The 13,485-nt window shown below is 33.7% G+C and overlaps 1 protein-coding gene across 1 annotated transcript; it reads right to left on the bottom strand.

Annotated features, from left to right (window-relative positions):
* Window positions 1–1,369: 1,369 nt before the first annotated feature.
* Window positions 1,370–13,485, bottom strand: LOC120340855 (uncharacterized). Its single transcript, XM_039409241.2, has 7 exons — window positions 13,184–13,485; window positions 11,703–11,783; window positions 6,705–6,909; window positions 6,259–6,335; window positions 5,059–5,804; window positions 3,351–3,454; window positions 1,370–2,832 (listed from the first exon to the last, which is right to left on the bottom strand). The coding sequence occupies exons 1-7, from the start codon at window positions 13,392–13,394 to the stop codon at window positions 2,559–2,561; spliced, it is 1,698 nt and encodes a 565-aa protein (XP_039265175.2). The 5' UTR covers window positions 13,395–13,485; the 3' UTR covers window positions 1,370–2,558.

The raw sequence follows: 13,485 nt of genomic DNA, 5'->3' as shown, positions 1-13,485 counted from the left end.
TTTTATTGAGAATGATCAGTTTATGACGTGTTATTTAAACTAATTAATGAACTAAAGTGGCTGGGGGCAGCGCGTCGGACGAATTTCCGCCATTCGTCCGGCACAACGACCCTGGTGCATCCATCAAACTCATTATAAAACATCTGCTTTTTTATACTCAAATCTTTTCCTTACATTTCACCTCGCGGGTAGCGTAGCGACCGTTCAATTCTGATTTAAAGCTTTTCATTAGTTAATGGCTTTTAGTGCAAGTCGTATAGGATATAGTAACTGTCTTCGTCTCAACGTTGCCGTTAATATGGAAAGGTGTTATGTGAGCGATCTGACAATTGAAACGAACACGGAGTATTTCTATGATTTTTATGATTCGATGTTAGACTCCCTCATAGGTGACGCTACTCGATAATCATGACTGGTTCATCGTGAAAACGCTGAAAACATTATTCTTTATTTTACCGTACTGTTTGTATACTTTCGTATTTTCGGTATGTTGAAAAATAAACTACTGACTGCCTGACCGTGGAACAGATTACCTTAACTCACCACCTGTCATAGGATACCTGTACCCGGAACATCCTAGCTTTCATAGGCCCTATGTCGATGATGATCCATACGCCCGGTATGAATTTGAATCGAAGTATCAATTGATACGAGTCAAAACTGTAGCATAAAATCATCATTACAAAACTCGCGAAAACTCACTAGAAAACTCGCGAATTCGCGAAGCATCAGATCTGTGAGTGCGATTGCCGAACAGCAACAAATAACCAAACGATCGATAGGTCCACTTCGTGTCTAATAATATTAATTTTGGGTCACTTTGTGAATAAAACTGTCTTGAGATGATATTTTATACGCTTAACCTCCAAGGGAAGATTCATATAAGGGTTGCGTCAAATTTATACAAAATTTTCATACTGGCATTCATCTTTGACAAGATTGTTGACAACTTTGTTTACATTGATAAAAAATTTTCATCTGTAAAGATCAACAATTTCCGAAAGTTGTCTTTTATTTTGCCAATAAATTAAGGCATAACAAGTTTTTGTATGTCAAAATGGTAATCCCTACGACCATTTTAACGAAAATAAACGCATCACGTAAAAACTGTCTATCGTCTATCTGTCAATGGTAAAAATGTAAAAGTACCATTTTCTATAAGATTTTTTTTTAAGTTAAGTAGATTCATATTTGATCAGACATGTCTGGGATATAAATTTTGTTCCTGTACTAATACGAGATTATGCGAATTCTAAAATATTACCCGCTGGCTATATTGAAAGTTGGACCTCGCTCGCAAACCGGTTGTTTCGCTTCAATTGGTGGATTCATTAGGAGCTAATGTTCGAGGTAACACACGATTGAAGACTTGGATTTGACAGAATATTTATTTTTGCAGATTTAATTTCAATTCATAATTTTCAAAGCAATGGAGTTTATATTGTTTCACTTTGTTACCATTCTCTTTTCATGCCATTGGTCTGTAGTTTCACGCTCACCTTGGTATCAAAATATTTTGATTGGATTCTACCTTGTAGTTTTAGAATTTGTCGGAAAACAAATCCGCTTATAATTCTTATATTTATCTAAATTTCTACTACCGCATGGCAACACAATAAATTTGAAAATAAGTTGATAAAGCCTGAATATGGCTTCACAAAAATTGATTATGCACAAAAGAATCAAAAAGGCCGATTCAAACTTGGCACTGTGGTATTCAAAAGTTTTTCAAAACAAAAGGATCAATTTCGAATATAGCTATAATTAAGGTTAAGTGGGAAATCCACAGTTATGGATAATTATCCTCTTAGAGGCCAACGATGGTTTAAGTGGTTCACGTTTTTTGTGTTGCACGTTTTGTACAACGTTGAAAATCCGGATTTGTAGTTCACATGCTATAATTTGGATATTTGGCAATGTTTTTTTGATTATGAAGCAAAATCAACTGGCACTATTTCAAACGGTAATATCAAAATAACGCTCAAACAGGCGAGATTATTTTTATTTTTTGGATGTCGGTTGCCTGAGCATTTATATTATTCATGCCTCATGATAACATGCAATATATCGATTTGATTCAATTCCACCTTGTTAGAACCCCGTGAAACTGTCACATAAAAAATTGAACCCGTCAAAAAATTCAAAATTGCGTTCGAAACTTAATTTATTTTTTTGCAAAATAGCTAGTCTCTTACATCTTTCTCTATAAAACAATAGATAATATTATTCCAAACTAATTCGGATCATAATTGGTGATCCAAGTTTCACATTATCAAAGTAAGCAAAATGCCCAAATTGGCAAGTTGGTAGCCTATATTCCCATCGCGTAATTCGTTAAAATAATATTAAAGCTTTCCACCAATTAACATACAATGTAAGTGATCGTTGGTTATCATTTCTTCTAAACTAACGAAATGGACCAAATGTGTGCACGCAAGCAGCGAAAGCTGGCTTTTATTATCAGGATGTGTGACAGGAATGTTTACATACAAAAATGAAATAATAATTTTGATTTAACTTTATTATAATATTTAAAGATTTCTCTATTTTTGCTCTAGTTATTTTCCGGCTCGTACGTAACGTCCTTGAGCCGTAGGAAAGCCGTAAGTGTCTGTCAAGTTCATGCCTTTAGCAAAAGCATCTTGTAATTTTTGTAGCCCTGTAACCATGTGTGAGGCTTCAACTTCGCCGAATTTTTTTCGCCATTGTTTTAACTCTCGTTTGCTAACGCATGTCGGTGTTTTCGAAACCATATCATTGTAACTTCGCGCTCTTGACATTCCTCTTTGTTGTCCAGTAGCTGTACCAGTTGGTGATATTTGCTCCAAATTTCTGAAAAAGATATAACCGGTTTTATGTAGGCGCGTCGCTGAGCAGAAAAAAGAATTTCCCGAAAAAAATGATACGTTTGCAATAGCAAATCTGGCGAAGATGAAAGCTTTTCTGTTCATGACCAATGATAATCGAACCTATACTACAAACATAGAAATATTCATTTCATCTACTATTTATTGTGTGAGAATTTTTATTTTTTAAAACTCGACGTCTAATTTTTAATAAAAATAAAGGCAATTTTTTTACTTATGTGTTCTCCCTAATTCACTTTCAATAAAGAAACGTTCACAAAAAATTGATTCCATATAATCTATTATATAGCCACCAGTATAGTCACCGGCTATTTGCAAACACTGTAATTTGATAAGTAAAATCATTTATGAATTCTTGATTTGAACACAAATCTTGATCTTAAATGCCATTCAGCTTTTTTATATTTTCTACGAGCTATAGTTCAGCGACGCGAACTAAAAGAATTTCCATATCGTATCTCAAATAAGGAAGATTAATTTTACCGCAAAGCATGATCTCTCGCTGCAACATCGTTCTCTTCAAAACTTGAATTTTCTGACTCGGAACATGAACTTGACAATGATTGTGAAGATATTCTCTTTATTTCCTGTATCATAATACAAAATATTGTTAAGGTCCGTAACTGGACACGAAGTGGACTGTGGGTAGTTTTGGGGATGTTTGTTGTTTGTGCTGTGAAATAAACGCCTTTCTTTTAGTATTTGAGTGAAATTTCGTTGATCTTGCATGGCGTAGTAATTTGATCTTCGTTTCCATATATTCGAGCATTGATCTCTCACATTTTCGTCACGTAATTAGTGTTTTGTCGAAGTTACTCATTTAGACGTTCATAGTTTTCAATCTGCGATACTGTGATTTATATTTTGCATCACGTAAGACATCTCAACAACATGTTTCAGTAAATAACACTTTTTCATTGTGGAATGCACTGCATTGAATTCACACTCACAGTCGTGGGCTTGCTCACTTTTAGGAACAAGCGCGAAAATTTCAGTCCAAGCCCAATAAAGTCACTGAACACTAATAGTGAAACGTTTTTGTTTGTTTTTTGGAAATTTAAAGCAAGGTCACGAAAACTCACTCAGAAATTGAAAATAAAATTTTTGAGCGAAGCCATAAGCTAAAATGCTAAAACCTACTGACATCGTAAAAAATTGTAATGTGGAAAATAATCCAAATATTCAAATACTAGTATGTTCTACAAAATTGATGTAGAATCACACTTCGAATAAACAATTTTTTTGGTCAATTTTGAGTTCAAGTTCACCCTGCTTCAAGCCAGACACTGCAACCTGCTTTAAAATTACTCGTTTGAATCTCAACTCGAAATCAATTTAACACATAAAATTTGAAGTATTTTTGAAACGGCAGCTGTTCACAACAAATTAAAGAATTAAGCTTGTGAATTTGTACATCACAATTACCGCGGTATTTAAAGTGAGACAAACACATTCCACGTCTCCTAATTTGAATCTAACACTTTTAATCTGGTTCTAGTTTCTTTTGAAATTTAAAATCGGTCAAGTCGTGTATAATTATGTACAAAAATGACGCTTAATTAGGTAAATTAATAATTTCTTAATTATAGCAACGCCCTCGATGGTGTAAGACTTCAAGAACCAATCAAATTGAGTAAAAGTTGTAGTGTGACTTTTTTGAGTCTTAACAGCCAATCAAATGTAAGAAAATAATAATAATGAGATTGTTTGTTTCAAAATTTTGACCCGTGTTAAAAACGGAAATTTTGTATGAACTCAGGGGACTAATTCGAAAACAAAAGGGTTTTGAGTGACAATAATTAAAACTCCAGATAAAAGTTATTAACTAGTGATTACAGAACACGACATAATCTAATTTTTTTTTTTTTCTGAAAACTGCTTCACAGATAAATTGGGTATGCTCGATTATACTTAAAATATTAACTATATTTTTAGATCTTTTTTTGAGTTTAGAAATCTTCAGATATTTTAAAATTAATATTGAGTTTAAAATGACAAGCAGCTTTTTGACGTCACTTTATGTGATGCCAATATTTCTAAAACGGTTGCATGTAAAAGAAATCATCGGTCTTTATCGGTAATTTAAGATATCGAGTGGTCCATTTACCATGAATATAAATCCTTTTTATGATGAAAGAGGGTTTTTATGGGTGAGGGAATTTTCGCTTTTTCAAAAAAGTATATATCTTACGTGATTCACGCCTCGGTTCTTTTTGTATAGTTTGCTGTGGTACGAATCGTGTTTATCAGTTTCTTTTGTAGAATACGCATCTTTGTAGGCACGAGTCAGCATACTTTGATATTCATTATTCATGTAAGTGATCCCATGTTGCCTCTCCTGACCATGTTTCCCTCTTTTGTAATAGCCGTCTTCATAATCATCTGGGTCGAAGCTTGAGGCAGGTGCACAAATGACACGGCGGCTTTGAGAGATATTACGGGGAGCTTCTAGATTTCTCGGCCACGATTTATTTCGTGAAGTATCCAAAGACGACCAAGTTCCAGTGTGGGCTCTGCTGAACCCTCGAGGCGACAAGTCCCAATCTTGGTGGTTTGATTTAGCTGGATTTACTGGAGGCCCCAATAAAAAGTCTTGTATTTTCTTGTTATTTTGCTCTCTCCACGCAACGTATTCACTGTATCCACTATCGGCGCTGCTGTACGCGGAGTCCGTTATCATGGCAAAACTTTGCTGCAATGCACTTCTGCTTGGATACGGATCCGGCATGAATCGTGAAACGACCCTGCCACTTGGAGGTGCGTGATCCCCTATTTTTGATGTCATGCTTTGTGATGATGCAACTGGAAACTCCTTCTTTGTTGGTTGAAATTGCATAGGTGGAGGATCCCGAAAAGGTTTTGTTTTCTTTGTCACGTGAAATTTGGGAGGAGGAGATCTAGGATAAGCTGGCAGTTTTTTCGGACGAATTCTTGATTCTATAGACAAAGAAGAAACCGTATGAATAAGCATTTCACAAAGACCATCTTAAAATGAAATAAGGGTAAAGGTAGACTGAACTCTGACATAATTAATAAAGACTAATTTCACAAATACGAATTGAACTATTCTAAAACTGCAGTAACAAACACTAGTGAGATGAGCTAGCATTTACACTCAGTAGTTCACGAATGGTATTAAAATAGTTATTTTGAAAAGCATAGACTGAATATTAATTTACTACTGACTGTACACAATTATATTAACAATGAGTTCTTGCAGTTGAAACAGTTTTACATGTTTTTCATGTATTATTGTCGTATTGCGATGATAATATTCACTCTCAGCACATTTGATTTGGTATATATTGAGGCAAAACTTGCACTAAAATCGTTGTTCGCCAAAGAGTTTTACAACTGTTTCTTTATGCTTTTAAATGTTATATGATGTTACCCTTTGTTTTCTTTCGTCGAATCGGTTTTTCTTGCTTTATAATTGGCTCATGAATGATATCCGGAATTCCAATATCTCTGTAGAAAAAAAAATATTTTTAACGTTGAAAATATAACTTTTTCAAATTACAGTAAGAAATCCTACAGTGCCAGATTCATACTCTGAGAACAGTTTCTCCTAAGCTTGAAGTCTTGCAAATCAAGAAACAAACTGTCAGAAATGGGGTTGGTTACATGGTCACTATCACCAATTGAATGGACTGTGATGTTCAGTATAGAAATGTTTCAAAACAACATTTCAATAATTGGATACTTTCTGGAAAAGAACAGCCGATCGACGTCAAATATTTAATAATTCTATTTTCATTTCCAGAATTGGAATGTTTTCATGTTTTCGGCTTTCTCTTGTGTTCTTTGTCCAAGTAAAAATCTATTCAAAATACTTACACTGAACTTTTCCATCGTTTTATTGAATAGGGAACCGTATGTTTTGTTTTCTTTTTCGATTTTTTTATGAAGTCGTTTTTTGTTATTGGTGGAACTTCACACTCGCCTCTTAACTTTCTTACTTCTCCATACGGCACCATTATCCCGTATCCGTATGGACAATCAAAATACTGTCGATTATGGAATACCCCGCTGTTTTTGGTAACTGTGAAATTGTGAAATCAAATTAAAGAAGTGCACGTACTTTGCTTTTTGTAACTCTCGTAGGAGTGTAATTACAAGCCTTTTTACGAGAGTTTGTTATAAGGCGTTTCCACGCCTCCACTTTAAACGAAGCTCTGTTACGCAAATGTCTACTATTTTTGAAAGGACCAGAAGTTTCCGTTTCGGCACTTTACAAGTATTTTTCTTTTATTTAAGTTCTCTGCATCTAAAATTGTCGTTAATATGTCTTTAATTTATGCAAATGAAAAAATAATATTAATCCAAGTACGAACTATTTTTCAATAGATTATATAGAAATCGTCAGCAAATCGTTGTTGTTGATCACCATCGATTCAATCGTGTCCTATTCACTGTCTATTGTCTTACTCCTAGTGTTAAAATGGTATATTTGATTATTATGTTACGAAGTTATCAACAAAACTCCATCGTTATGAGAATGACACGACATAATCGTTGAGATACTATTGGAGAGAAAGTAATACGTTCACAATAAATGAACTTGCTAATACCGTTATTTATTTCAATAACTCTGTAGGGTGGGATGAAAAATTATAATGAAATATACGGATGTACTACACAGAAACCTTGCTTTTTGGAGGCCACACAACCAATTTTATTGATGTCAGATTCCAGTCACACAGTGTGGGAAAGAGAACGCGATACTGGTCGCTGGGCAACAAGAAAACAAATAACGTAGCTTAATAGAGGTTTAATTACATGCTAGAACACAATAGTTTCTTGTTTGTACTTCGTGGAATTGTTGCCTATTCTCATGGACATATTTTATCTTATCGAAGGCGATAGGTTTTCTGCTATATTACTTAATTATCAGAAGTCGAACGAGTTTCTATCCATATCCACAATTAGTATCACAATATTTAATATACTCGATACATTCGTTGCATAAATATCAACGGGCAAAATTTAGGTATGCACGAAATTTTATTGTGGTGATTCTCCTCGGAAGAATAGAACCCTATTATTTCCTAATAATTCATAAAAAAAAATCCTCAAACCACTCAAAATCCCACAAACTCATAACTGTACTGTCTAAAATCTTGTTCTCAAAAATTTGGTCTACTTTTAATGTCACATCAACTTATAAAAATAAAAATTTTAGATTCTATCTTCGACCCTTGACTCGTATTTTTCTAGTTTTATACCCCAGGGCATAACTGTACCTCCTTGGCCTTATTTTGTCATATTCAATACGTTTCGTATTTTGTGTTTATATAACACGAGAAATGTTAAATAATCTCTGCATCATCAAAAAACTGGAAAAACTTGAATATGTATTGAGATAGTGGTTAGGTCATATGCCGGTAAAATCCGACAGAAGGTTTTGAAAATAATAATTCTATTTATGTGGGGATAGAAAAATTAAATAAGACGCATGATTCACATATTGAAAAACGACCTATTTTCAGTTACTAGTCGACGATATATTTGACCATAATTAGCTATTTATTTACAAAAAAGTAGATGATGTTGTGACAGCAACGGATAACAGTTTTCTTGTAAAATCAACCCGTAGCAGTACACCAGTATCCTACGCGACCCCCACAGAAATCTGTTATTTGATCATTCAATATTTCAAATCAAATCAAAATCATTAATCACGTTCATCACCGTAGTAATTCACGTCGGTACCGCTAAAGTCTTAGCTAAGCACTCGGTTTATCAAAAAGATTACGAGCCACTTGGGGCGCAATATTGTAAAAGGAGAAAAGTTGGGATAGGATTTGCCATCGAGCTATATGAAAAAAATTTGATAACCGCAATGTCAGCAAAACTGGTCTTTCGATTTTATCCTGATGACAATACAACAACAATAACAACAACGAGAATTTAGAATTTAGCGGTGGTTGCCATTAGATTGAAAAGGCTTAATGATTAAACAATTTTATGCTAAATATACGATTTTTGATATTTTGGATTTATATTTATTATAAATACATCTTCAAACCTTGCACCAAAGTGCACAAATGTGTGTGGACTAAGATATTTTCATGTTTGAGGAAACTTTCAATTCGAGTTGATTTTAATGTCTCGGGTCAGAATCAGGAAAAAACTCACAACCAAGATAATGAAGTTGAATTCCAACCACTTCACTAACATTTCTGAAAAATTTTCTCAACATCCTCACAATTATATATAATATAGCTTAACGTCATGTTACGGTAATAACGGTATTTTAACTGACACGTTAACCTTGAATATGATATGCCCCGGGGCTAAATAGAAACAATAGCTTTGATACAGAAGTCAAATCCCATGAAATTTAACGAGAGTTATTAACGTGAGAATGTTTATTGAAAGTTTATACATCGTGTCTAATTAATACGACAACAAGTACTTTTGGTTTACGACCCCCCGAACAAAGTGACAACCGTTCTACTTTTCAATCGATTTTGCATATACTATATCATATAATGGTGTCCAAATTAGACCAGAAATAATGCTACTGAATCATATTTAACAATTATGATTAATATTACAGTAAATATCAAAACACCTTGCCACATATGGGTGCAATGTTTATGCTAACTATCAAGTTTCTTAACCGGGTGCATTCAAAAAAGGGCGCCCCAGAATGGGCAGATATATTCACTTGGCTAACAGACAGTCCCCGAACTCGAAATGGAACTAAAATAATGAAAATCAGAATAAAACTATGACCTAACCCTAACCTGGTACACACAATACGGGAGTATCGAAAAAAGTACTTAGTATAAAGCTACCAACAATAATTCATCCGGTTTCACGTAATCTAATATGGGATATTTATATGAAGTATACTATAGAGAGATAATCCGATAACGTTTACACCCATTATATAGTAGCAAACGTCTCAAATGGTATTAGCTCCTGTATACGTTTTTACAGATAAAAAACCCCATTAACGGGTTAGATAACATAAATATTACCTACTTTTATTGTTGTGTTGATGTTATGCGTAATATTATCCCATGAAATACACACCGTTAAATATTCAAACGTGTTAATAGGAGATTGGCGTCGCACTCCGCCAGCAGATTTGATAAATCACCTATAATCAATAGCAGTGGCACCAGGTTTTGCCAGTTCAGTACAAGAGTTTGCATTCAAAATTGAGAGTTCATATTATTATATGCACAATTAATGTTTACATATATTCAATTATCTGCATTTTATAGATTATTTAGTTTTGCAAGTAATAGGTTTGCTTTTATATATTTTCATTGATAACATGTACAATTTATCTTACTGCCTTACAAGTATAGATAGATTTGTGGCAATTATGATGTGACAACCATGGCGTTCCTCGAGCCTTTAGAATGTGTCATCATCAGGGTTCCGCTCCACCACAAAGATTGAAACCACTGATCTACGGCATAACAAGACTTTCTATCAGCTGTAGACATAGAATATACCAACTCTTTGACTTTGACTGATGTCAAATACACTTTGAGGATTGAGAAACTCATTCCGAATCTCAAATTGACAGCAGTGGCTGGTCGTTTGTAAGCATTAATACGTCAGCCTATTATTGTTCTGCACCGCTTAGAGTCTAATGCCTACATGGGCAAACTACGGCTCGTGGGCCAAATCCGCCCCGTTGGGTAATTTAATCTGGCCCGCCTGATGCTTCCACAACCAAACCGAAACCAAATTTTGATGTTTTAACTAAAAAAATAGCTCAAGGAATTTATCAAGACTGCGATCGAATTTAGTTTTGGCACGAGGCTTATTGTTTTCCAGTTTTGCTTCTGTAACACTGTAAATTAAAATGTTTTTACGTCACACTTGTATGGCCCGCCAGTATAGGCGGGCAAAATGTTGGTCCCCTAGTTCAGAAACCTTTCCCACCCTGGATGAATGATATATGAAATACCGATTGATAAGTGTAAAAGACACGGTAGCTCGAATTAATATATTAATGTATCCCATGAATTATTTTCAAAAGGATATTCAAAACTAATAACTTAATTATTATTGAATATTTGCAAGAAATGCCTATCGAGATTTTGGAATCTTAACAAAAAATTCTTGCTTTTTTTTTTAAATTGGCTGTAACTTAAGGTGCCTGAAAGCAATACCAAATATCAGGAAATCCGAGACTTTTATAGATTTTATCTCACGTTGAATTGGATATTTCAGGGGTCTGATTTCATGAAAATATATGTTATTTATTTAAAATGTTTAAATAAGTTTCGTTTAGTTTAACTATGTAGTCACTGTAGTGCATTCTGATTTATGTTTAAAATAAAAACAATACAAACAAACGCTAACAGATTTATCAGTTACAGCATTTGATTTAATTATTAGTTTTTTTATACATTGCATATAATGTCCTAACAGTCCTAACAGTTTAATCAAGTATTTTAGCTTAACACTCTTTCAAATAAAAAAGCAAGCTAGGTATGTTGGCCCCTCAACTCAAAATGTTTAGACATAAAAAATTCCCGTCATGAGTATTACTTTTTTTGCAGAATATATAAACTAATCCGGGACGTTGATATTCCTCAACACGAAATGCATCCTTCATAAAGTACAAAATAATTATAAAATTAATTAACTATAATTATGTAATCATTTAAAGAATCATAAATATAATCATAGTATAAATAGTTGAATCATAAAATTTAGCTGGCAAAAGTTTAATTTTTAAAAGTAGTATCATATTGTACCTAATTCCCCACAAAACCAACGTAAGTCTTGGGCACCGGCCATTCGATTTTGCACATCTAAAACGTGCTCAACAGTGTAAATACCAATGTAAATGTCTTTTACCTTGCTCATCTAAGTGAACTCCTACAAATACTTCTGGAAAAACAACCTCAGTTTCCAGCCGACCAATGAACTTGACTGTACCTGTTTAAAAAAATATCCATGCTCAATAAATGAAACAAACAAATTTAGAAGGAGGACGTTCAAATGTCGATTGAGAATATATATCCATCCATACTTTATGGCTTCACATTTTTTCTATTTTTATTTATTGGTACACCCCTATACAAGATTGAAAATATGCCACTGGTGAGGAAGATTATTAAGTATTATATTGGTTGTCAAGGAACGGGGAAAGTGATCGATCATCGTCTCAGGCTGCGGATGAAGATTGCTATTGTTACTTATCGATTTTGATCGGTAAGTATGTTGATAGGTATTTGTCTGTCTGTTTGTTTGTCTGTTTTTCTGCCTGTCTGTTAGATGCGCGCGATATCTCACGAAAACGAGATTGAATCTGCTCCAGATTTTGCATGTGCATTTATCATATGTCGTACCAGAAGCCTATACATTTTGGATGAATTATGTCGTATAATTAGCGAGTTATTAATTAATTAGTGATGGGACACAAGATGTCACTATGGAGTAAGAGCACTGTTTTGGGGATCCCCTAACTTTCGATCGATAAGTCTTCGGTCTCTGACCGATATTCTCGTTCGTTTAATTGATTTGTATGGAATTATCTTTGTTGAAGTTCATAAAAAAATTTTCTCAATTGCAACATAAACATCTATATACCACTCCTGTTACGGACAGAAAATAAAAAAAAGTCACCCATTTACTGTGAAACAACATTGATTTTGGCTATTTTTTTGTTATATATTTTCCATAAGATTTCGGTGAAATTCGCGTCATTAGTATATAGTATAATTTTTAGTGTGTTAGTCATTTTTCTACTTAAATTATGTGAAGGAAACAAATATACCAAGTTAACTACAAAAAAGGAATGAACATTTATAAAAACTGAAATATCATTATTTTTGTATAATTGACAACATTTTATTCTTAGTATTCAACCGAAAATCTAATGCTGATAAGTTTCGAAAATATTTTCTTCAATATTATTGAAGTGCATCATCATTTTTGTGATTCACATCAAGAAACAATATTACTAGTTTAGGAAAATATTTTTGTCAAATTATTAAATTAATACAGAAATATAATAATAATCTTTCAAGAAAATAAAAATATTTATATTAACACTATTTAAAAACTATTAAATTGAATGGTATCATTTTGAAAAGTGCTTGCCCAAAAGCATCTTTCGTGAGTTCTGTTCAATGGTGTTCCATGCGTGGATAAGTACAAAAATCATCTTTGTCAATGACAGTTTTTGTTATTTGTGTGTCTTCGTGTATCTGTTTAGGATTCCCAACCCGCGTACATCATTTGTAACTTAAGTATCAGCAAATTAGCTATAATGCGGTTAGAAAACACGTCAGTAACAATAAACATTAGAAACACTAAGTATAAACCAGTCTTACCGGTATATCTTTTGGCAACTCTGACTCTATCTCCAATTTGAACAAGATATTTGTCTTCTGATTTCACTTCCTTAAATTCAGTCATTTTCTTTTTGTTATCCATCGCTTTTCTAATCCTTTCCCTTCTCTTTCTTGCGACAGGACGTGTCGGGTTTACTTCCCCTGGCTTTATAAGCAGCTTTCGTTTCGTTGGTAAAGCGACTGATCGCATGATGATGATTCACACCTAGGAGTTAGCGGTTGGCGATAGAATTCAATGATAGCTGTAGGCATATATGTCTCATGCTATTTATAAATAGAAA

The sequence above is a fragment of the Styela clava genome, chromosome 14, assembly GCF_964204865.1.
Source record: "Styela clava chromosome 14, kaStyClav1.hap1.2, whole genome shotgun sequence".
Lineage (NCBI taxonomy): Eukaryota > Metazoa > Chordata > Ascidiacea > Stolidobranchia > Styelidae > Styela > Styela clava.
This window is presented reverse-complemented; position numbering and strand designations above follow the sequence as displayed.

Coding starts and splice junctions, on each gene's coding strand:
- LOC120340855 (XM_039409241.2), bottom strand. CDS start 13,394: ATGCGATCAGTCGCTTTACCAACGAAACGAAAGCTGCTTATAAAGCCA. Junction 11,784..13,183: donor AGTTGCCAAAAGATATACCG/GTAAGACTGGTT, acceptor TTTTTTAAACAG/GTACAGTCAAGTTCATTGGT. Junction 6,336..6,704: donor AAACGATGGAAAAGTTCAGT/GTAAGTATTTTG, acceptor TTTTTTCTACAG/AGATATTGGAATTCCGGATA.